The 25,784-nt window shown below is 24.6% G+C and overlaps 2 protein-coding genes across 8 annotated transcripts in view; both read left to right on the top strand.

Moving 5' to 3' along the window:
• LOC111685995 (longitudinals lacking protein, isoforms F/I/K/T) overlaps nt 1-25,784 on the top strand; it is a 171,437-nt gene that overhangs the window by 47,808 nt on the left and 97,845 nt on the right. The gene's annotated exons all lie outside the window — the stretch shown is intronic.
• On the top strand, nt 5,791-24,418 carry LOC111689073 (putative uncharacterized protein DDB_G0291812). Its single transcript, XM_046955539.1, has 3 exons — nt 5,791-6,902; nt 7,336-7,564; nt 23,435-24,418. Exons 2-3 carry the CDS (start codon nt 7,537-7,539, stop codon nt 24,160-24,162), a joined length of 756 nt encoding a protein of 251 aa, XP_046811495.1. The 5' UTR covers nt 5,791-6,902; nt 7,336-7,536; the 3' UTR covers nt 24,163-24,418.

The following is a 25,784-nucleotide window of genomic DNA, read 5'->3' on the forward strand; positions in this document are numbered from 1 at the left end:
TTTTTCGAACTTAATTTCGAAATTCCAAAAAGTTAGATTTTTTAATTGAAAAATGCTTAAGAACCATAATGATTATACTTCGTATCCATAAAATCTCATTTAAGCATGTTCGAAAATTTTCGAACTTAATTTCGAAATTCTAAAAATTAAAAATTTTTCATAAATTTATTAATTTATATCTAATACATTGTATTTCTTATCAAATTATCGCATTTTTGCGACATTTTATTATGTTCGAAAATTTTCGAACTTAATTTCGAAATTTAAAATGTGAAATTTTTCTTCAAAACATGTTTTCGATTCATTTAAATTGTATTTCGTAGCCTAAAAACACATTTTGTGGTAATTTTTTCATGTTCGAAAATTTTCGAACTTAATTTCGAAATTTCAAAAAGTTGAATTTTTCTCAAAAAATTCCATGGGAATAGTATTAACTGTTTTTCGTAACCTGAAAACACATTTTGAAAGCATTTTTTCATGTTCGAAAATTTTCGAACTTAATTTCGAAATTTCAAAAAGTTGATATTTTCTCAAAAAATTCCATAGAAATCGTATTAACTGTTTTTCGTATGCTGAAAACACATTTTGGAAGCATTTTTTCATGTTCGAAAATTTTCGAACTTAATTTCGAAATTTCAAAAAGTTGATATTTTCTCAAAAAAATTGCTTACGAATCGTATTAACTGTATTTTGCAACTAAAAACACATTTTGGAAGCATTTTTTCTTGTTCGATATTCTTAATTTTGAAAATTTATTTTCCTTTAAATCTTAAAGAAAAATTTTCCATTTTGTTCAAGTTTTACACTTTTTTTCAATACATTTCATTTGTAATTTCGTCAAACACTTTACATTATAACATTCATTCATTTTCCTATCCCCTATTAGCACTTTTTATCATAAATATAGATTCTTTTTTGTTTAATATTTGAAAACAAACAATTTTAATTCTTTTTTTCCTTAAAATAACTACTACTATTATTTGTATTACGCTCTTTTATGATATTTATTAAGAAATTATTTAATAATTAATATAAATATGTATTGCTTTTTTTGGTGAATTGATTTTAAAGAAAAAAGTATAATTTTGTCGAAGAAAAAAAAAAAAAAGAAAAAAATCAAATTTATTTAAGTTTTTTAAAAGCCGGCTTTAGTTTTAATTGAAAACAACAGATTGCGTGTTGTGCTGTATCTTAAAATATTTGTTATCAACTGATTTCTTGCTTTATGTTTGTTTAATACTCAACGATTTCAATTTCAAATCTATTACTTAAACTAACACCAAGAGTTTTGTACAGAAAAAAAAAACCAAAATACAATACAATTTTTTTTTATTTATTAAGCATTTCTGTCAGGTCTATCTATCTGTGTGTGTTTAATACTGTGCGTTTCAAAAAAAATTTGCATATAATTCCATAATAATTTTTTTTTGTTTTTTTTTTTGTTCTATTTCGTAAAGCAGTTTGCTGGCTTGCTCTTCTCTCTGCCTTAATTTTGTATTCTTTGCATATATTTTTATATTTTATGTAAATTTTATTTTTAAACATTTAGTTTGCATAAAATTTACATTTTTTAATAGATTTACTTTCTTTAAAAATATAAAATTTTATGTTAATTTTATACAATTGCGCACCAGAAACACTACAACAACAACAGCAAGAAATATAAAATTTATTTTAAAATTCATATTCAACACACATAACCCTGTTCTCAAATACACACACACACACAAACACCTTCTCAACTTTAAGTTTTAATTTAAAATTCAAATTTCTAAAGCCGCATTAAAGCTATTTTATAAATAAATTAGATTTTTTTTTCAAAAAACAAAAAACTAAAATTATAATATTTTTTCCTAAAATTTGTAGCATTTAAGTTAAAAATTTAAACAAAAAACAATTAAAATTATTTAAAATATTATTAACTACTATTTTCTCTATAATTTACAACCACAAAAAAAAAACAAAACATTCCTAAGTATTAATACCAAAAAAAAAAAACAAATTACTAAAATATTTATATATTTAATTATAACAACAAAATCTAGTCGTCTCAGGTTCAAATATTTGTACTTAAGAAATGAAAGATTAATTTTTTTTCTTTTCAAATTATTACTTTTATATAAAATCTTATTTTAAATATAAATTATTTATTATATTCTACTATTTTTATACAAACTTAAAACCTAAATTTTTACTTAAGTTTAGCCCGTAATTGTATCCGTCAACCTACTTACTAAAAGTTTTCTTTAACTAAATGTGTATTACTCTCACTCTTTCTCTCTATTTGAAAAGTCATTGTAATTGTTTAGTCCAACTCTGTTAGTGGTTGTATAATATTTCTATAGTTTTTACTAAAAACAAATTGTTGTTATTGATTAAAACTTTTTTTAAAAGATCCAGTTTATAGGTTTGCCTATAGATCAGTTTGTAAACTTGACTATAGATTAGGCTAAAGTCCTGACTATGGATCAATCTTTACTATTGATTAATCTATAGTCTTCAGTATATATCGATATATAGTTTTGCCTATAGATCAGTGTAAAGTCTTGACGGTAGATCAGTTTACTGTTTTGACTATAGATGAGGCTATAGATCAGTCTATAGTTCAGTCATTAGTCTTGACTATAGATTAGTTTACAGTCTATATGCTTGACTATAGATCAGTCAGTGATCTAGACTATAGATCAATCTATACTCTTGCCTATAAATCAGTCTAAAGTCTTGATTCTAGATCAGTTTACAGTCTTGACTATGGATCAGTCTACAGTATTGACTATAGACTGTAGATCAGTCAATAGTCTTGACTGTAGATCAGTCCACAGTCTTGACTGTAGATCAATCTATATTCTTGACAAAGACCTGTTTATAGTATTGACTATTGATCACTCTTTAGTCTTGACTATAGATCAGTATTTACTCTTGACTATAGATTAGTCTTTAGTCTTGACTATAGATCAGTCTACAGTCCTGTCTATAAATCAGTCTATAGTCTTAACTATAGTTCAGTCTATAATATTGACTATAGACTATAGTTTGTGTCTTAATTGTAGATCAGTCTATAGTCTTGACTAGATCAGTATATAGTCTTGACTATAGCTCGGCCCATAGTCTTGACTTTAGATCAGTCTGTAGTCTTAACTATAGATCAGTTTACAGTCTTTAGATCGTTATCAAAATTTGCTTTTAGATCAGTATATAGTACTGACTATAGATCAGTGTGTAGTCTTGACTATAGATCAGTCTTGTCAGTATGGTCTGGATTACCGATCAGTTTATTGTCTTGACTTTTTTCAACAGTCTGTTGTCTTGGCTATAAAACTGTTTATAGTTTTGACAATAGATCAGTCTACAATCTTGACTAACAATCAGTTTATAATCTACTAATCTTCTGTAGTGTTGACTATTGATCTGTCTACATTCTTCACTATTGATCATTCTATAGTTTTGACCATGGTCTTGTCAGCTGATCAATTCATAGATTTGACTGAAGATCATTTTATAATCTTGATCATTCTTGATTAAAAATCAATCGTGACAACATATCAGTTTCACAAATAAAAAAATTTTATTTTTAAGAATTGAACGAATTTTTTCTCTCTAATAATATTTTTTTCTAGATCCACTAATTAAGTGGGCAACAGCCCTACACTTGCCACCACATTTCTATGATGGCAGAGAAAATTTAGACAAAAAAAAACGAACACAAATCGACCAAATAAATGTGATTTTTGTTCAAAATCGTATAAAACAAAAGGATGTCTAAATCGTCATATGAGATATGAGTGTCGCAATAGTCCCAATAATCTAACATTTCAATGTTCATTATGTAATTTTAATACAAAACGACGTTATGCATTAATAGCCCATGAAAAGATACACATTTAGAAGCGAAATAAGACGGGATAATTCCACTAAAGGGTTTTTCAAAACTAATTAAATTACATTTAAAACTAAAATCTTACTAATTTATTTATTGCTTTAGATCTTAGACAACTACATTTTGCCAAATATTAATTTTAATTATTATTATTAAAAAAAAACAAAATTTTTGTAGTTTGTAATTTATTTTCATATACATTAAGAGTTCCTTTTTATTTTAATCAATAACAGGGACAATGAAATTATAAAAGTAATTTAACTTAAACTAAAAACAAAAGTACCACAATACAAATTAAGTGATAATTAATTAATTTATTAAACAAATAGTTTTTAAAACAAAGCAAATGAAAACAAATAAATGAATAACCTGTGTAAACAGTACAACAATACAATTCACCAAAAAATAATTAATTAAAAACAAACAAATAAAATATATTTTTTCTACCGTCAAAATAAAAAAGTAAATAATTTTACCAAGTAAATTATAAAAAAAAATAATCCATCAAAAAGACATATTTTAATAAATTGTAACATTGCAAAAGTAAGAAAAAAAAAACACCTAAAGATATTTAAAATATTTTATAAATTGTTAAAAACAAAACTTAACTTAAAATGCTTAAAACAAATATGATATTGATAACAAAAAAGTAATGCTAGTAATTTATTTATAACTTTAATTTATTTTATAAATTTTTTTGCAATTAAGAAACTTAATAATTTAATTTAAGGTAAAAACGCAATTTGTCTATAGATCAGCCTAAAGTCTTGACTGTAGATTAGTCTAAAGTCCTGACTGTAGATCACACTATATATTTTCTGTTTTAGTCTTGACTATAGAACATTCTATAGTCTTGACTATAGATCATTTAGAGTCTTGACTTTAGATCATTCTATAGACATGACTATAGATCATTCTATAGTTTTGATTATAGATCATTCTACAGTCTTGACTATAGATCATTCCACAGTCTTGACTATAGATCATTCTATAGTTTTGCCTTTAAATCATTCTATGGTCTTGACTATAGAACATTCTATAGTCTTGACTTTAGATCATTTTATAGTCTTGATTATAGATCAGTCTTGACTATAAATCAGTCTATAGTCTTGACTATAAATCAGCCTATAGTCTTGACTATAGATCAGTCTATAGATCAATCTTATAGATTGACTATAGATCAGTCTATAGTCTAGACTATAGATCATTCAATAGTCTTGACTATAGATCATTCTATAGTCTTGACTATAGATCATTCTATAGTCTTGGCTATAGATCAGTCTATAGTCTTGGCTATAGATCATTCTATAGGCTTGACTATAGATCAGTCTATAGTCTTGCCTATAGACCATTCTATAGTCTTGCCTATAGACCAGTCTATAGTCTTGACTATAAATCAGTCTATAGTCTTGACTATAGATCAGTCTATAGTCTTGACTATAGATCAGTCTATAGTCTTGACTATAGATCAGTCTATAGTCTTGACTATAGATCAGTCTATAGTCTTGACTATAGAACAGTCTATAGTCTTGACTATAGATCATTCTATAGGCTTGACTATAGATCAGTCTATAGTCTTGCCTATAGACCATTCTATAGTCTTGCCTATAGACCAGTCTATAGTCTTGACTATAAATCAGTCTATAGTCTTGACTATAGATCAGTCTATAGTCTTGACTATAGATCAGTCTATAGTCTTGACTATAGATCAGTCTATAGTCTTGACTATAGAACAGTCTAAAGTCTTGACTATAGATCAGTCTATAGTCTTGACTATAGATCAGTCTATAGTCTTGACTATAGATCAGTCTATAGTCTTGACTATAGATCAGTCTATAGTCTTGACTATAGATCAGTCTATAGTCTTGACTATAAATCAGTCTATAGTCTTGACTATAGATCAGTCTATAGTCTTGACTATAGATCAGTCTATAGTCTTGACTATAGATCAGTCTATGGTCTTGACTATAGAACAGTCTATAGTCTTGACTATAGATCAGTCTATAGTCTTGACTATCGATCAGTATGCGGTGTTAACAATAAATCAGTCTATAATCTTGACTAGAGATCAGTCTATAATCTTGACTAGAGATCAGTCTATAGTCTGAACTATAGATCAGTCTATAATCTTTACTATAGATCAGTATACAGTTTTCGTTGTAGTTTATCTTGACTATACATCATTTTGTTTACTTGATTGTAGATCAGTTAAGCAATTACTTAAACATGTCCACCATTACCTTAATTAAATTATTATTTTCTATAAAATTTACATAAAATAACAAATTAAGAATAACATTCCTTAATATTAAAATAAAACTTTTCTTTAAAAATTAACATTTTATATTTATATGCATTAAAAACTAAAGATGATATTCTCTTATAAAAATTACATGACGTATTTATTATTAAGATATTTTTATACTCTTATACAACATAAACTTACTTTATATACTTATAATATATTTTTGTACTTTTTAATAAAACTATTTTGGAAATAAAATGATTTTTTTTTAAATATTTCTTTTAAAATAATAAAATAAAATTAGTTTTAAGCAGGGAAATGTTTCTGTTTATTTTCTCTCTCCCTCTCTTTTGCTCTTCAAAAAGAAAAAAAGAGATTTTATTTGCAGGTTTTTTTTTAGCAAAGAATGCTTAAAGAAAAGCTTCATCATCATCAACAACTAAAATTCATACTTCCAACATCACCATCATCATCACCATCATAATATTAATTATCATCATGATCATCATCACTATTAGCATCCATCTCTCCAACAACGCCTGTCATTTAGCTCATAATGGTTTTGTTTGAAAAATAAGCCAAAAACAAATAATAAACTCCCCAGCTTTGCTCGCTTGCTCAGTAACTAGTCTAGACAGCTCTCTCTTTCTTACTCATTTTGCGCCAAATAAAAAAAAAATAATCCTTACAACAAAATCAATAGCAACAACACCATTAAAATGTATCACCAACACCACTAAAACAAAACTCTCTCTCTCAAAAAAACTCAAACCAATAACTGTAAATATCATTTTTTTATATAAATATTCATACATTTTATTATAAATTTTCTTTTTTAAATTTAAAATATTTTATTTTGTTTTGTTTTATATTTTTAAAAACTACATTTTGCTAATTTTTTTATAATTAAATTAAAACCCAAAAACAAAAAACATGCTTAAAAACGCATTTAACTTAACTTTTGCTACTTTTTTTTTACTAAAACTTAAATTTTTTTCTTTAAATTTACAAAAAAAAAACACTACAAAATAAATATTTAAAAATAAAAACTTTAATACTTTATAATTATAATAAAACTCTCTAATAATAATTTATTATTTTTTTTTTAAATTTAACTCTTTAAAACAATTTTCAAAAAAAATCTAAATATTTGTTTTTTCTCTTTCTTTTTGTCCCCCCAATCAAAAAAAAACATAATCCCCTATATTTTTAGCTTGTGGCGCCAGCAGCTGTTCATCGTCATCTTTATCAAATCCCGGCAATTCAAATTGTCAAACATCACCGCCTCCACCACCCCCTCAGTCACTGATACGTGACTATTGGTATGAATTGAAATTTTCGGATTTATTTAAATTTATCAATGCCGATGGTCGCTATCAATGTCCACGTTATAATTGTTTAAAAAGTTATAAAGATGCTAGCTCTCTACAGCGACATATCAGGTAAGTCTTAAAAGTTTTTCCAATTTTTTTTCTTTAATTATAAGTATTTTCGACTTTTTTCGACTTCATATTAGTTTAAAAAAAGACAAAATCATTATGTCCTTCTTAAGTTAAAAAATTCATTTTATTTTATGCCTTGAAGGCTTTTTCACACCTTATTGCCTTTGAACATTGACCGCCCCTTTAATATTTTAGCTTTATAAAACTAACTGTTTGCCCAACTAGACAAGAGCTGCCTTGTTCAGTATATCGTATTGTTCTAGAGATCAGTTTATAATCTTGACTATAGATCAGTCTGTACTTTTGACTATAGATCAAATTATAATCTAGTCTGTACATCAGTCTATGTTTTGACTATAGATCAGCTATAGTCTTGACTATAGATAAGCTATAACTATAGTTGAGTCTATAGTCTAGACTATAGATCAGTCTATAGTCTAGAATATAGATCAGTCTATATTCTTGACTATAGATCAGTCTATAGTCTTGACTACAGATCAGTCTATAGTCTTAACTATAGATCAGCTATAGTCTTGACTATAGATCAGCTATAGTATTGACTATATATCAGTTTATAGTTTTGACTTATGATCAGTCTATAGTTTTGACTATAGATCAGCTATAGTCTTGATTATAGATCAGCTATAGTCTTGACTAAAGATCAGCTATAGTCTTGTCAGTAGATCAGTTTATAGTTTTGATTTATGTTCTGTCTATAGTCTTGACTATAGTCTATAGACTTGACTAACGAATAGTCTATAGACTTAACTAACGAACAGATTATAGTATTCCCTATATAGTCTGTACTATAAATCATTTTTCAGTCTTTATTGTAGATCAGTATATAGATTTTATTATAGATAAGTCTTTAGTCTTGAATACAGACTGTATTCTAGTCTTGAATATAGATCAATCTTTAGTCCTGACTATAAATCAATTTAAATTCTTGATCATAGATCATTCTGTAGTCTTGGCTATATATTATTCGAAAATATTGACTATATATCAGTCTATAGTCGTGACTATAAGTCAGTCTTTAGTCTTGATTATAGGCTAGTCTATAGTCTTGGCTATGGATCAGTCTATAGTCTTGGCTATGGATCAGTCTATAGTCTTGACTATGGATCAGTCTATAGTCTTGACTATGGATCAGTCTATAGTCTTGACTATAGATCAGTCTATATTCTTAATTATAGATCAGTATTTAGTCTTGACTATGAATCGCACTGTGTTCTACTCTTGACTATAGATCAGTCTTTAGTCTTTATTATAGATCAGTCTATAGTCTTGACTATACATCAGTTTAAGTCTGGACTATAGATCAGACTGTATTCTAGTCTTGCCTATAGATTAGTCTTTAGTCATGACCATAGATATAGGTTATACAAAAGTCTTGAATATATTTCTTTCTATAATTCATAGATCATTTTATAGTATTTGCTATAGATCAGTCTTTAGTCATGACTATAAGTCAGTCTTTAGTCTTGTCTATAGATCAGTCTATAGTCTTGGCTATAGTCTTGACTGTATATCAGTCAATAGTCGGGACTATAGATCGATCAGTCTAAGTTGTTACTATAGATAAGTCTTGAGTATACATCAGTCTTTAATCGTGACTATTGGTCGTTCTTTATATAGATAATTACAAAGCTTTTTCTAAAAGCTTTATTTTTGAGAGCAAAAGCTTAAAAAAACTTGTGAAAGCTTTTGTCTCCAAGAGAAACCAATTTAATGGGTAAAAGCTTTCGTCCCCAATATTTGTCAAAAAATAAAAGCTATTTTTTCAAGCTTAAGCTATCAAGCTCTTAATAGATTTAATCAAAATATCATTTTTAGCTCTTTTTTAGAAAAGCTTTTAACTAATTCAAAATGAATAAGAATTGCAATTGCAATGTTTGAAAAGCTTAAACGCTTCAGTAAACAAGCTTATAGATTCTTTAAAGTATGAAACAAGCTTTCTGATTAAGCTTAAAAGCTTAACTTATTTAGAAGTTTTTTTTTAAGAAACAGCTTTTGTGTTATTTGACTAAGAGATAAAAATCAAAGTACTAACCAGTCACTGCTTTAGTTTAAAACAAGCTTTAAAGCTTAAATTAGCTCTAAATGCATGCGCCACCCCCATTCATACAAACATTTGTTTCTTTAACATTTAAAGCATGAAGATATTCATCATCAAAAACATTTGTGTAAAATTTTTTATCATAATTTTTTTTGTTGTATTTCTCTCTCTCTCTCTCTCTTTTTGCCATATCTCTTTTTTTCTATTTATTGTGCTGACATTGTAATGCACAATTGATGAAATGAAAACAAAAACTTTTAGATATGAATGTGGTGGTCAGAAAAAATTCCGCTGCCTTATGTGCGGTAAAGCATTTTCACAAAGCTCCCACCTAAAACGACACCTGGAATCTGGTGTCTGTGTTAAATATTACTTATGAGATAATGTTTTCTTTAAAATAACATAGAATTAGCAAAAATTTCATAATCATTATAATAATAATAATAATAATAATAATAATTATAATAAAAATTATTATAAAAAACAGATAAAGAAAAACATAAAGAAATTAACACCAAAAATACAAAAATTTAAACAATTTAAAAATTATTATTATTTATAATAATAAAATTAGTAAAAAAACAAGTACCAAATATAAACAAACAAAAAAATACACATAGAACAAAAAAAAAAACAAATACAAACAAACAAAAAACATATTTAAAGAAAAAAAAACAAAATTTCATAATTTGTAATTAAAAAAATTCAAAAAATAAGTAAATGAGCTGTTAAATATCTATTTATATAGAGTAAAACAATTACATACATACATACATACATATATATTTACCTTACAAACAAACAAAAATATCTAAGTCAAACAACCAAACAACATACAACAAATGTTAATTAATTTATTGAACAAGAAATTAAAAAAAAATGCAAAAAAAAAACTTTATAAATTTTAAAAAAATAACAACAAAAACAACAAACCCTAAACTCCCCCTTTAAAACAAAAACAAAAACAATTATATATGAAAAAAAGGATAACAAAACGAATTTATTGGATGCCACATCATCATATTTTTTATTGAAACAAAGAAAAAAAAAAAAACAAAAAAAAAATGTTTAACAAATTATTAACAAAATGAAGTAATTAATAATATATATATTGTTAAAATTTTTTTTAAATAGACAAAATAGTAGTTAATTATAAATTAACCTAAAAAAAATATTTATAAATTAAACCAAGGAAAAAAACCCACATTTAAATAAAAAAAAAACCAAAACAACTAGTTAAGTTCAAAAGCAAACAAAAACACAATAACAACAACTACAATAAATTGAAAAAAAATTTTGCAACAAATTTTTTCTAAACAATTGAAAAATTTCTTTAAGAAAGCTTTTTGTTTTAACATCAAATTTAACTAAATTTTTAAGTTACATTGTATTAGAAAGGAAATTATGTTAAAGAAAAAGCTTTATTTTCTTTATAAAACAAAAGCTTTAAAAATTCTGCTATAAAATCTTAAACAATTTAAAGTCTTTCAAATGTTTTAAGTATAATAAAACAAGTTTTTCGTTTTAAGCTTTAAAAGCTTAAGTTATTTAGTACAATTTAAAATTGTTAATAAATGTTATTTTAAGCTTGATTAATTCGATGTAAAGTTTAAAAGCTTTTTGAGTAACAATTAAACTTTAACAAAGTCTAAAAGCTTTAGTATACAAATTTACGATTAATTCAGGATTTCAATATATAACAAAAGTTATTTGTTTAAGCTTAAAAGCTTAACACATACAATTAAGTTTCTAGAGATTTCCTTTTAAAGTTTAAAAGACTCTATAGAAACAAGTAAAACTTATTGTCTAAGCTTTTAAGCTTAGCATAAACAATAGATTTCTTTTCAAAGCTCAAAAGCTTTTTTAATTTTGTATAGAAATTTTTAGAATCTTTAGAGTTTTAGTATAAAACACATTTAAGCTTTAAAGCATAGAACATGCAATAGAGCTTCTTCTTGAGTAACAATTAAAACTTTACAAAGTCTAAAAGCTTTAATATACAAATTCTTGGAATCTGCACAGTTTTAGTATAAAACACATTTAGCAAGTTTAAGCTTTAAAGCTTATTTTAGATCAAAGTATCTAGAGATTTATTTTTAAAGTTCAAAAGCTTCTGGAGTAACTTTACAAAATCTAAAAGCTTTAGTATTCAAATTCTTGAATTCTTCAGATTTTTAATACAAACATTAAACGTTTAAGCTTTAAAGCTTATCACAAAGAATAGAGCTTTTAGAGATATTTATTTTAATATTTACAAACTTCCACGTTAGAGAATAAGTTTGTGGTAAAAATTGATCTTAGCTTTTCACAACCAAAAAACTTTCAATTGCTTACTTATCACGACAAAAGCTTAATTTTAAAGTGAAGAAAATCATTTAAAACTTTTTAAAGTGTAAAAGTTTTGGTGTTGCAAGCTCAAAGATCCTTAAATCTTTCATAAAAAAGCTTTTAAACCTTTTAAATATTAACTCTCTGTACCTTTTGTCCAGTAAAAACTTCAAAAGCTTTAGGAAAGTCAATATCAATAAAAATTCTCAAAGATTTCTCAAAGCTTTTTAATTAGAAATTGTTCTGAAATTGTTTTATTTAGACGAACCTTGTGCAGTCTCAAGAATGCTTTACCAACGATTTTATTCAAATTTGTTGGAAGTGCCGCCTGGTTCTCTCTGTACAATATCGGACCTATATATATATCATTCTGATGATAAATTATAAAATTAAAACTTAACTTTCAATAAATCATGTTGCGAAATTCCTCTTTACGAAAAATGCTAAAGAGTAGAAATCTAGTTAAGTTTTCTTTGTAGGAAATCGAAAGTCGGAACAGATCGGTCCTATATAAACCATTTTGATTTTAAATTAAAAAATTTAAACTATAAATTTTCACTTAATCTCTTTACAAAATTCCTTCTTATGAAAAAGGCCAAAGGCAGGAAAATTATTTAGATTTTGTGTTTGTGGTAGTTAAAATCGGTTCAGATCTGACCTATTTAAAGTACTCTAAAGAGAAATTGTAAAATTTAAACTTTTATTTTAGATTTCCAAGTATTTTGTTAGTGAAACATTTCAAACTTTTGTGAAAAGTATAATTCTCATAACATGGTACAACTGTTTAAGTTTTTACCCCGATTTTGAGTTGAGTTTCAGAAATCTCTTTAAGTTTAATAACAAAATGTCAATTTTAGTCCAATAACTTAGTCAATTAACTTTTAAATTTAGTTAAATTAAAGGATAATAAAAGAAAACTTAGTCAAACAACTCATTTTTTTTTTAGAAAGAAATTGCATATTTTCTTTTTAAAGAAACCCAGATATAGGAAAGTTTAATGAATATATATAAGTTTTATAAAATCTATATATATGTAAAGAAATTGTATAAAAAAAAAACGATGTACTGTGTTTATTTGTTGCCAAATATATACAAAAACACATTAATACTACTACAACTTAAAATTGAGATAAATATATACATATATCTTATATAGAACTATATATAACAACAATAAAAAAACGAAAGAAAGATATATAAAACTCTAATATACTCACCTTTCATATACAATACACATACTTATATACAACATTAAATAGTTAAATAATTAATTGAAAAAAAAAAAAAAACAAAATCTTTAAATATATTTTCTTAATTTCTAACATTTTCCAAGAAAGTGAAGAAATAATATTATAATAAACACACCCCCCCCCCAAAATAGTCAATTTTTCAATAAATCCGAAACTATATTTAAAGATTTTATTTATTTAACATGCCCCTCCCCCCATCCCCTAAAATCTCCTAAAAATAGGCAACTTTATATAAAAATAAATAACAGCAAAAAACATGCAATACAAATATAATTAAAAAAAACTATATATAGAAAACTATTCATATTGAAAATGTTTAAGAGAAGAAGAGTTTGTTACGATAGTCAAATTTGAAAGAAATTGTTAAAGTTTTTTAAACAAAACATAGAAATATTTATATAATGTAATTGTAAAAGTGTTTTAAATGTCAGAAGAATGTTTGTTATACATGTGTTTGTTAAATGGAAATAATAAATATATATTTAAAAAGAAAATTGCCGCGAAGAACCAGAAAAACAGAAAAATGTTGTTGACAATTTAAGAAAAAAGTGGAAAATTATATAAAAGCAAATCTTACACTAATCGTTCATACCAACCATAAAAATATATATATAAATAAAAAATTGTAGTTACTATGACAGAAAAACAAAATTTACATAAATTTATACTAAACCAAAATCTCGTTCAACAATATATTATTGATTTTTTAAGGACCCAAAAGAAAGAGCTTAAATATTAAAAAAAAAAAAACTTATATTGTCTAATATATCAGTTTATGTTGACAAAAGATCAATCTATAGTATTGATCAATAGATCAATTTAAACTTGACTATAAATCTAATGTCTTGAATAAAGATCAATCTAAAGTCTTGATTATAGATCAGTCTATAATCTTGAATACAGATCAATCAGTAGGCGTTACTATAGATCAGTCTATAGTCTTGGCTATAGATCAGTCCCAAATCTTGACTGTAGTTCAGTCCTAAGTCTTCACTACAGATCAATCCGTAGTCTTGATTTCAGATCTCTTTTTAGTCTTCACTACAGATCAATCTGTAGTCTTTACTATGGATCAGTCTTGACAATAGATCAGTTTATAGTCTTGATTAAAGATCATTCTGTAGTCTTTGCTATAGATCGGTCTATAGTCTTCAATACTGATCAGACTATAGTCTTGACTATAGATCAGTCTATAATCTGGACAATAGTTTATAGTATTGACTAGAGACCAATATGTAGTCTTTGCTATAGATCAGTCTATAGTCTTTGCTATAGATCAGTCTATAGTCTTTGCTATTGATCAGTCTATAGTCTTTGCTATAGATCAGTCTATAATCTTGACTATAGATCAGTCTATAGTCCTGACTATAGGTTAGCCTATAGTCTTGACTTTAGATCAGCCTGTAGTCTTGACTATAGATTAGTATATAGTCTTCACTAGAGATCACTCTATAGGCTAGACTATAGATGAGTCTATAATCTTGATAAAAGTTTATAGTCTTAACTAAAGATCAATCTGTAGTCTTTGCTATAGATCAATCTATAGTCTTTACTACAGAATAGCCTATAGTCTTGACTATAGTTAAGTCTTAATTTTGACAATAGTTTATAGTCTTGACTAAAGATTAATCTGTAGTCTTTGCTTTAAATCAGTCTATAGTTTTGACTAAAGATCAGTCTATAATCTATATAATAGATCAGTTTATAGTCTTGACTACAGATCAAACTTTAGTCTAAACTATATTTTATTTTCTAAATACTTAATCAGTCTATAGTCTTCATTGTAAATCAGTATATGGTTTTTATTATAGATCAGTCTATAATCTTGACGATAGATCAGTCTTCAGTATTGACAATAGATCAGTTTAAAGTCTTTAAAAGTTAGTTTTTGATATTATTTTTAGTTGTTTTTAAATATTTTCTTTTTAATTCCATTTACTTTAAAAATGTTTAGTGAATTACTGAAATCGAAACACTTCTATTTTATTGAAAAGGTTTTTTTGAGAAAAAGCTTTGACTTTGACATGTTTTTTTGTTAAACTTCCTAGTGCCAAATATTTTGTTAAAAAGTTTATTTAGCAAAATTTAATTTTTGATTAATATTTTTTTATATAATTCACAAGTGCCAAATATATAAATTCAAAAAAACAAAACAAAATTGTTTAAAGTTAAAGAAAATTTGATAATTCTTTCAGCAATTTGAAAAGATGAGGTGATTACAGTTCTGTCTTATATGAATTTAGTTTAACTTAATTAAACGACTACGATCTTAACTATAGTGTTGACTATATATCAATCTATAGTCTTGACTAATGATCAATCTGTACTCTAGACTAAAATTTAATCTATAATCTTTACTATAGATCAGTCTGTAGATTGTTTTATAGTCTTGACTAGTGATCAGTCTATAGTCTTGACTATAGATCAATCTATAGTCTTGACTATAGATCAATCTATAGTCTTGACTATAGATCAATCTATAGTCTTGACTATAGATCAATCTATAGTCTTGACTATAGATCAATCTATAGTCTTGACTATAGATCAATCTATAGTCTTGACTATAGATCAATCTATAGTCTTGACTATAGATCAATCTATAGTCTTGACTATAGATCAATCTATAGTCTTGACTATAGATCAATCTATAGTCTTGACTATAGATCAATATATAGTCTTGACTATAGATCAATCTATAGTCTTGACTATAGATCAATATATAGTCTTGACTATAGATCAATCTATAGTCTTGACTATAGATCAATCTGTTGTCTTATCTATGCATTAATATATATGCTTGACTATAAGTTACGCTTTACTCTTGACTATAGATCAATCTATATACTTGACTATAAATCAATCTATATACTTGACTGTGGATCAATCTATATCAATCTCTTGACTAGAGATCAATTTTTACTCTTGCCTAGAGATCAATCCAAAGTCATGACTATAGATCAATATATAATTTGAGAAACCTTTGAGAATTTGTAAATTTCTTTGGAAAAAACTCTGTTTGATGACTTATTTGAATCTGTCAGATCAATAGACCAATATATGGTCTTGATTATATATCAACCTTTGAGTAATCTTTGAGAATTTCTAAATATCGTTTAAAAAATCTTTAAGAATTTGTTTGATGACTGATTTGGATCTTGCATATACATTTTTAAATTCATATACCTATAAAGGACTTCTTATGTTTTCAAATTAAATTCGTAAACAAATAAGCTTTCCTATGATATATAATAACATAATTTATAGAAATCTATGAGATTTCTTTTGATATATGAAAACAGCTGAACTCTGATTAAACCCTTTTTTTGGTTCAATGTTTTTGTTATAATCCCGGGATATAAAATTTTTATAAAAGCTCTTAAGAAACCAAAAACAGACTTGGATATATCTTTAACATAATCTGTTTTATATATATTTATTGTTTTATTTTTTTCTTCTTCTTGTTTTTTATTTAAACAAAATTTAGTACAAATTATATTTTTTTTGATAATTTTTAAAAATTATAATTTACAAACAATTGACATTTAAAACAAATACAAATGAACAAAAAAATGAAATGCAAACAAAGAAAACTCTAATATAAAAAAATAAAAACATTAAATTATTAATTAAATTATTAATTAATTAATTGTTTTGTTTTTTGTTAATTTTAGTCAAATTTATACTCAATTTAATAATTTAATTAAAACCAAATAACCCTAAAAGAAATAATTAAAATAATTATATATATTTGTTGATTAATACTAAAACAAATATTTAACATAAAGAGAAAAAAAAACATAATTTATTTTTTAGTCAAAAATAATATATATTTAAAATAAAACATAATATTAACTATATATTTAAAAAATAAAACACATAGAAAATGAGTGCCATTATAAAAAATTTTTAAAACCTATAATAATAAATAAATAATTAATTAAGTTTTGAAATTCTTTTTTAAAAAATATATATTTATTTTTTTGAAATTACCTTAATTTGTTTTTAATTATATAAATATTTTTTGTTTGTTGTTTTTGTTAAATGAATTAAAAATTTTATAAGAGAAAAAACTAAACACAATGTGCTCTAACATTAAATGTTATTAAACAAAAAAAAAAAAAATTAATTAATAATAAAAAAAACTAAATTTAAACAAAAAATTGTTAATTACAAATAATAAAAATTTTATTTAAAAAATAAAATTAATTATATAAAAAATTTATATATAAAAAAAATATATTTATTTGTTACTTGTTGTTAAGTTTTTAAAAATTTAAATGCAAAAAAGAATTTTTAAAACGAAAAAAAAGGAAATTTAGAAAAAAAAAACAAAATATTTATATTTAAGCTAAATATTAGCAAAAAAATTATAGTTAATTTAAAAAAAAACAACAACAAATTTTTAAGACATTGTTTTTATTTTTATTAAAAAAATTTAATTCTTTTGTTTTGTTAAAAAATATTTTTTTTTAAAAAGGGGAAAAATATAACACTCGAATTAATTTCTTTTAAAATTTATAGCAAAAAAAATATATAAAAATTAATTATTTTATAAGAAAATTACATTTATAATCATTATATATATTTTTAAAGAAAATTTAGTGTTTAAGGAATATTTTTTTTAATTAAAAAAAGTTTTTGTTCTAGAGGCTTTAAATTTTGAAAAATTTTTCTTTCAAATTAATTTTGACTATAGAACTGTCTATAGTCTTGACTATAGATCAGTACAAAATATTGACTATAAGTCTATATTCAGGACGATATAGTATTCTATAGTTTTGATTATAGATCAGTCTATAGACTTGACTATAGATCAGTCCATATACTTGACTATAGATCAATCTATAGTCTTGAAAATAGATCAGTCTATAGTCTTGACAATAGATCAGTCTATAGTCTTGACAATAGATCAGTCTATAGTCTTGACAATAGATCAGTCTATAGTCTTGAAAATAGATCAGTCTATAGTCTTGACAATAGATCAGTCTATAGTCTTGACAATAGATCAGTCTATAGTCTTGACAATAGATCAGTCTAAAGTATTGACTATAGATCAGTCTATAGTCTTGACAATATATCAGTCTAAAGTGTTGACTATAGATATGTCTATAGTCTTGTCCATATATTAGTTTGTAGTCTTGATTAATGATCTGTCTATAGACTTGACTATTCTACAATCAAGACTATAAATCAGTCTACGTTCTAGACTTTAGATCTGTGTAGAGTTTAGATCAGTCTATAGTCTTGACTATAGATCTCAAAATATTGACTATAGATATATATTCTAGACGATATAGCATTCTATAGTCTTGATTATAAATCAGTCTATATTCTTAACTATAGATCAGTTTATCGACTTGACTATATATCAGTCTTTAGTCTTGACAATATATCAGTCTATAATCTGGACTATAGTCTGTCTATAGATCAGTCTGTAGTCTTGACTATAGATCAGTCTATAGGCTTGACTATTCTACAGTCCAGTCTATAGTCATGACTACAGATCAGTCTAAAGTATTAACTATAGATCAGTCTATAGTCTTGACAATAGATCAGTCTATAGTCTTGACAATATATCAGTCTATAGTCTTGATTATAGTCTGTCTATAGATCAGTCTGTAGTCTTGACTATAGATTAGTCTATAGATCAGTATGTAGTCTTGATCAGTCTATAGTCTTGACTATTCTACAGTCCAGACTATAGTCATAACTATAGATCAGTCTAAAGTATTGACTATAGATTAGTCTGTAGTCTTGACAATATATCAGTCAATAGTCTTGACAATATATCAGTCAATAGTCTTGACTATAGTATGTCTATAGATCAGTCTGTACCCTTGACTATAGATCAGTCTATAGTCTTGACTATTCTACAGTACAGTCTATAGTCATGACTATAGATCATTCTAAAGTATTGACTATAGGTCAGTCTCTTTACTCTTGACTACAGATCAATTTATACTATGGACTTATGATTAATCTATATTCTCGACTTTAGATCGTTCGATTCAAAATTTTAAACAATAGATTTAAAAAAAGAATTTTATATAAAATTGTTATCTTTGAAACATTTATCATAGTTAAACATAGCTGTGGTAAATATGCAATATCTACAATATAAAAAATATTCCTTAAAATTAAGTTTTCTATTATATAAAAACAATTAAAAACTTGTTTTTTTTTGCTTTAAGTTAAAAAAAATATTTTATTAAAAATATTTTTTTCTTTGTTAAATGTTTAAAATAATTATTAAAAAAATTGTTAAATTTTTATTTCATTTTAGTTTTTTTTTTTTTGTTTGTTAAATATCAAATATTTTGTTGTTATTAATTATTTTTTTTTAAATAATTTTGTTTTATTTGTTATTAAAAAAAAAACATTAGTTAATTTTAAATATATTAAAAGAAAAATATTTATAAATAAAAAATATTAATATTAATATTATTTTTTTAGTTGTATAAGAATTGTTATTGTTATTTAAATATTTATCATATATACAAAAATACATTATTATATTTAAACAAAAAAAAAAAAAAATATTTAAAAAATAATTAAAAAAATAGTTTTTAAAACGAAAAGAAATTAACAAAAAGAAAATAGTTGAAGAAAAATAATAATAATTAAAAAAAAATGACGAACAATATACTCCAAAGAAAACAACCAAAAATATATACATTTATAAAAAGAAAAATTTAACAGAAAAAAATAAACAATTAATAAAACAAAAACACAATATTATATATTATATACAATAATAATAATAATAATAAAGAAAACATTTACATATTTATATATATTAAATAATATATATAACAAAAAATATTATTAAAATATTACTTACATAATATACAAAACGAACAAATAATAGTCAAAATAAAAATAACAAAAAAAAAAATTATAAACAAAATTATTTTAACAGATGCCATATATTGAATTAGTGAAAAAAATAACAATTTTTAAATTTTTATTTATTTTTTTTTTTAATTTTAATTTGTACAATATTTTATTTTATTAATTTAATAAATATTTGAGAGATTAAATAATTATAAAGATAATAAATATAATTGTTAACAAATTTATATACAGAGAACAAAAAAACAACACATTATAGAACTTGAAATGATAAAATGATATTCTTAGTACCTATTACAATAACATTTAAAAAAAAAACATAATAAATAAATTTAGTTTTTAAACAAAAACATTATAAAAAAACAAAAAATGCAAAACAATTTAATATACATGTTTATAGTATATGTATTGTTATATAAATACATTTTTTAGAAACTAAATTTAAAGAAAAAAAACACACGAAAAAAAAAGAAAAATGTTTTTAAAACTTAAAAAAAACTTTGTTAAAAAATAATTTTAATCTTTAAAACATAACTGAAATGCTTAAAAATGTAATATTTTATATAAAAAACTTATTTACTATATTTGCAATATCTACAACCTTTGCAATTAGGTCTAGTAAATGTGCTACATCTCAAGTAACATGACCAACAAGAAAGATTTCATAGAAATTTTTCATTTACTACCTTTAATAAAAGTTTGCAATACCTTAAATCACAGCTAATAGGCCTGGTATATATGCTACACCTTAAATCAAAGTTTTAAAAAGCTTCATATTATATAAAAATCTTATTTACTACATTAAAATCTATTTATAAAGAAAATTTTTCTAGGAAAATTACCTTTACTACCTTTAACTAAGTTTACAATACTTCAAATCAGCCCTGGTAAATAGGCTACATCTTAAACTAGAGATCTTTTAACAAGAATTTTTTACGAAAATCACATTTACTACCTTTAAATAAAATTGCAATATATAAAATCACTTTAAGCAGGCCTAGTAAATATGCTACATATCAAGCTAGACATTTTTAAAGAAAGATTTTATATGAAAATCACATTTACTACCTTTAAATAAAGTTGCAATACCTAAAATCACTTCAAACACACCTAGTAAATATGCAAGCAATAATTAAAATAAAAAAAAATTACAAGAAATTCACATTTATTAGTTTTCAATCAAATTGCAATACTTTAAATCACTATAAATAGGTCTTGTAAATAAGCTAGTCTTTAAATAATGGATTTATAAAGAAAATTTTTACACGAAACTTAGCTTTACTACATTTAAATGAAAGCAAAAAGCAAGATTTTGTATAAAATTTTCATAATAAGTTTGCAATACTTAAAAACACAGCAAATAGGTCTTGTAAATAAGCTAGACCTTAAAAAATATATTTTTGTAATAAGGTTTTCTATAAAATTCTCATTTACTACCTTTAAATAAGTTTGCAATACCTAATAACACAGTAAATAGGTCTTGTAAATAAGCAAGACCTTAAAAAAATGTCTTTAAAGTAAAATTTTATATGAAATTCTCATTTACTATATTGCAACAAGTTTGCAATACTTAAAAACACAGCAAATAGGTCTGGTAAATATGCTAGACCTTAAAAAATATAACTTTATAGTAAGATTTTCTATAAAATTCTCATTTACTACCTTTTAATAAGTTTGCAATACTTAAAAAAACAGCAAATAGGTCTGGTAAATATGCAAGACCTTAAAAAATATAACTTTAAAGTAAGATTTTATTTAAAAATCACATTTACTACATTTAAAATAAGTTTGCAATACTTAAAACCACAGCAAGTAGGTCTTGTAAATAAGCTAGACCTTAAAAAATATATCTTTGAAGTAGAATTTTATATAAAATTCTCATTTACTATCTTCAAATATGTTTGCAATACTTTAAACTATTGCTACACAACAACTTGCAAATATGCAAGACTTCAACAATTATCGATAACTTAATTAAAATTGAATTTAATCTCTTCACTTTAATGTATTTGCAATATGAAAAGAAAATTCTTAGCAAATAGCTGTGGTAAATGTAGTAAACTAAATTTGCAAGTTGTGCAAGTATAGCTGTGTTTAATAGTATGTGAAGTAAATTACTATTGTTACTCTTGCAAACTATTATGCAGCAAAAAATTCGACACTTTTTCTTTACTACAAATTTTAACACTTTTGCAAAACTCTTGCAAATAGCTGTGGTATTTGTATGCGTAGTAAATTGCCATTGCAAACAGGTAAAACATAAAACATTGTAGAATTTTAAAACTTTGTCTTATTAGAACCTTAAATGTCATATAGTTGTGTTAAACCTTGTTTAACTTTGCAAAACATGGTAACTAGGTGTGGTAAATATGCAAGACTTGCATAGTTAGTAAATTTAACAACTAAAATAATTCCTTTTTTAATTAAAAAAACTGTTTATGAATAATTTCTTTAGATGTTAAAGAATTTTAAAAAGTTTTCTCAAGACCCTAAGAGATCGTTGAGATTTTCCAATTTCAAGCTCTACTGGACCAGCAGATTTAAAGAATTTTCAGCAACAAAGTTTTGTAAGTTTTAACATTTTTCTTTTTTTTTATAAACAACAACAATAACAAAAACACTAATAAATATTTAATTGAAAATCCTTTTATCCCCCGCCCATAAACGTTTCCCGCCCTTTATTAACATGTTAAACCCTCTAAAAACCCACCTTTACTTTAACACAACTTCCCCCTCTCTCTCTCTCTCCCATAAACCATTAATACACTGTTCAAAATACCTGTAAGTCTTTTCTTTTTTAAACAAATGAGATTTTATTTATTAATTTTTAAGTTTTGTTAAATTTTAAAATTTTAGTTTTAAACAAAATGAATATAGAAATTAATAAAATTATTAAAAAACAACAACAACAAAAATGTTTAAAAAATACACATATTATTAATATACAAAAAGGAATAATAATAAAGAAGAAGAAGTAAACAAAAGAAGAAAACGTAATAGGTAACGTTTATATACAATATTATTATATTATATATATATTTAGTATATAAAAAACAACAACAACAAAAACAAAAAAAGAAAAATTAATATTAAAAATGAAACGTATTTAATTTTGAGGACAAATAAAAACAAAAGAACAACAACAAAAATTTAAAATAAAAAACAAAAAAAAAAAAAAAAAAAACAAAAGAGTTTTATTTCACAGAATAAAAAACAACAACAACAAACTTAGGAAAACTTTAACGAAATAAAACAACAACAAGTAGGTATAAAAATAATAATTGAAAAAAATCTAAAAAATTTATAAAAACAAATTTATATAAAAATTTCTTTTTTAAAAAACATTTAACTTATATTTTTTCTTTAAAATTTTCTTTACAGATCACTTACAATTACTTATACTCACCACTACAGCTGATAATCTACCACCAACAACACCACCACCACAACAACAACAACAACAGATAACTCCCTCTAATCATGATTTCATTATAATGGATGATATAAATGACATTAGTAATGCTCTCAACAATAGCGCAGCAACACACTTACCCACATCCGAAGAACAAAATGAACATTGTACACATTTAGATTCTTCTTGTCAATCACCAGATCAATTTTTCATTTCAATGGTTAATGAATTTCTCAATGATGATACCACTACACTACCCGATGATACCAACAAAACTTCTCCCTTAGCAGCTATAGAATATCTAGAAGAGCCTAATGAAACAGGTGTAGAAAGTCTTATTAATTTTCATTGTTTAACTAAGAATAGCTCAAGCTCAAGTTCATCCTCCTCTTCTTCTTCTTCGTTACTAAGCACAACATCAGCTAAGGAAATACCAGTAGTCTCACCGATTTCTTCTGCTATAGGTTTTCGTATCAATAAATTAACGGATGATACTAGAAATATGAATTCTCTACTTTTAACTAATTTAAATGAAAATTTACCGGATAATGTTAAGGAGATTTCTTATCAGAGATTTGGTCGTTTCAATACTAATCTACCAGCTGAGGTACATAATTTTAAGTGTCATCTATGTGCATTTTCATGTGCTTTAAAGGATGTATTATTACAACATTTTCAGGATAAACATCCGACTTAAGAAATAGGAAAAAAAAACAAAAACGATTTTGAATTAGAAATTGAAAATTTATAAAAATATTGGAATTGTATTGAAATAGTTTTAAAATGTTAAGAATTCAACTAGCTATAGTCTGGTTCAGAGTTAAGGCTATGGTTTATAGTCAAGTCTATAAGACAGACTATAGTCTACTATATAGTCTGGCTATATAGTCAATAGATCAAACATATAGTCTTGACTACATGTAAGACTATAGTCTGATGTATAGTCAATACTATAGATCAGACTATAGTCTGATGTATAGTCAATACTATAGATCAGACTATAGTCTGATGTATAGTCAATACTATAGATCAGACTATAGTCTGATGTATAGTCAATACTATAGATCAGACTATAGTCTGATGTATAGTCAATACTATAGATCAGACTATAGTCTGATGTATAGTCAATACTGTAGATCAGACTATAGTCTGATGTATAGTCAATACTATAGATCAGACTATAGTCTGATGTATAGTCAATACTATAGATCAGACTATAGTCTGATGTATAGTCAATACTATAGATCAGACTATAGTCTGATGTATAGTCAATACTATAGATCAGACTATAGTCTGATGTATAGTCAAGACTATAGATGAGACTATAGTCTGATGTATAGTCAAGACTATAGATGAGACTATAGTCTGATGTATAGTCAAGACTATAGATCAGACTATAGTCTGATGTATAGTCAAGACTATAGATCAGACTATAGTTTGATGTATAGTCAAGACTATAGATAAGACTATAGTCTGATGTATAGTCAAGACTATAGATAAGACTATAGTCTGATGTATAGTCAAGACTATAGATCAGACTATAGTCTGATATATAGTCAAGACTAAAGATCAGACTATAGTTTGATGTATCAAAGCTATATATCAGACTATAGTCTGATCAATATTCTTGACAATATATAAGACTATAGTCTGATCTATATTCTTGACGATATATCAGACTATAGTCTGATCTATAGTCTGGCATATAATCAAGACTATGACCAGACTATAGTTTGATATAAGTCAAGACTATAGTGTGATATACAGTTAAGACTATAGACCAGACTGTAGTCTGACATATAGTAAGATATAGTCTGCTATCTAGTTAAGACTATAATCTGAAATATAGTCAAAATTATAGACTAGAGTCTGTTATCTACTCAAATCCATAGACCAGTCTTGTTTAAAATCTTGAAAAAATTCAATACAATTCCAAACAAAATGAAAAAACCAAAAAAAAAAAAAAATCTAAAATATTAAAAAAATAAAAGTTAAATAAATTAAGAAAAAATAATTTAAAAAATATGAAAAAAAAATTTAAAAAAAATTAAAACATTTAAAAAAATAAAAAAACATTGTATTTTGAAAAAATCTAATGAAATAAAACTGAAATTTCTTTTTAATTATAAACTAAAAACAAAAAAACTCTCTTTTTATTTCAAAGCAAACAACAGGTTACAGGTTCTTCTCCCCTCCGCCACCAAAGTCAGGTCAATTGTTGTTGTTAGTCCTCAACAATTGCTACCGTAATTACAATTTTGTTTTGTAAACAGTAGACGGTACTACCTGCGACTGTTTTCTTAAAAAAAAAACTCTCTT

This window comes from Lucilia cuprina, chromosome 6 (genome assembly GCF_022045245.1).
Source record: "Lucilia cuprina isolate Lc7/37 chromosome 6, ASM2204524v1, whole genome shotgun sequence".
NCBI classification, from domain to species: domain Eukaryota; kingdom Metazoa; phylum Arthropoda; class Insecta; order Diptera; family Calliphoridae; genus Lucilia; species Lucilia cuprina.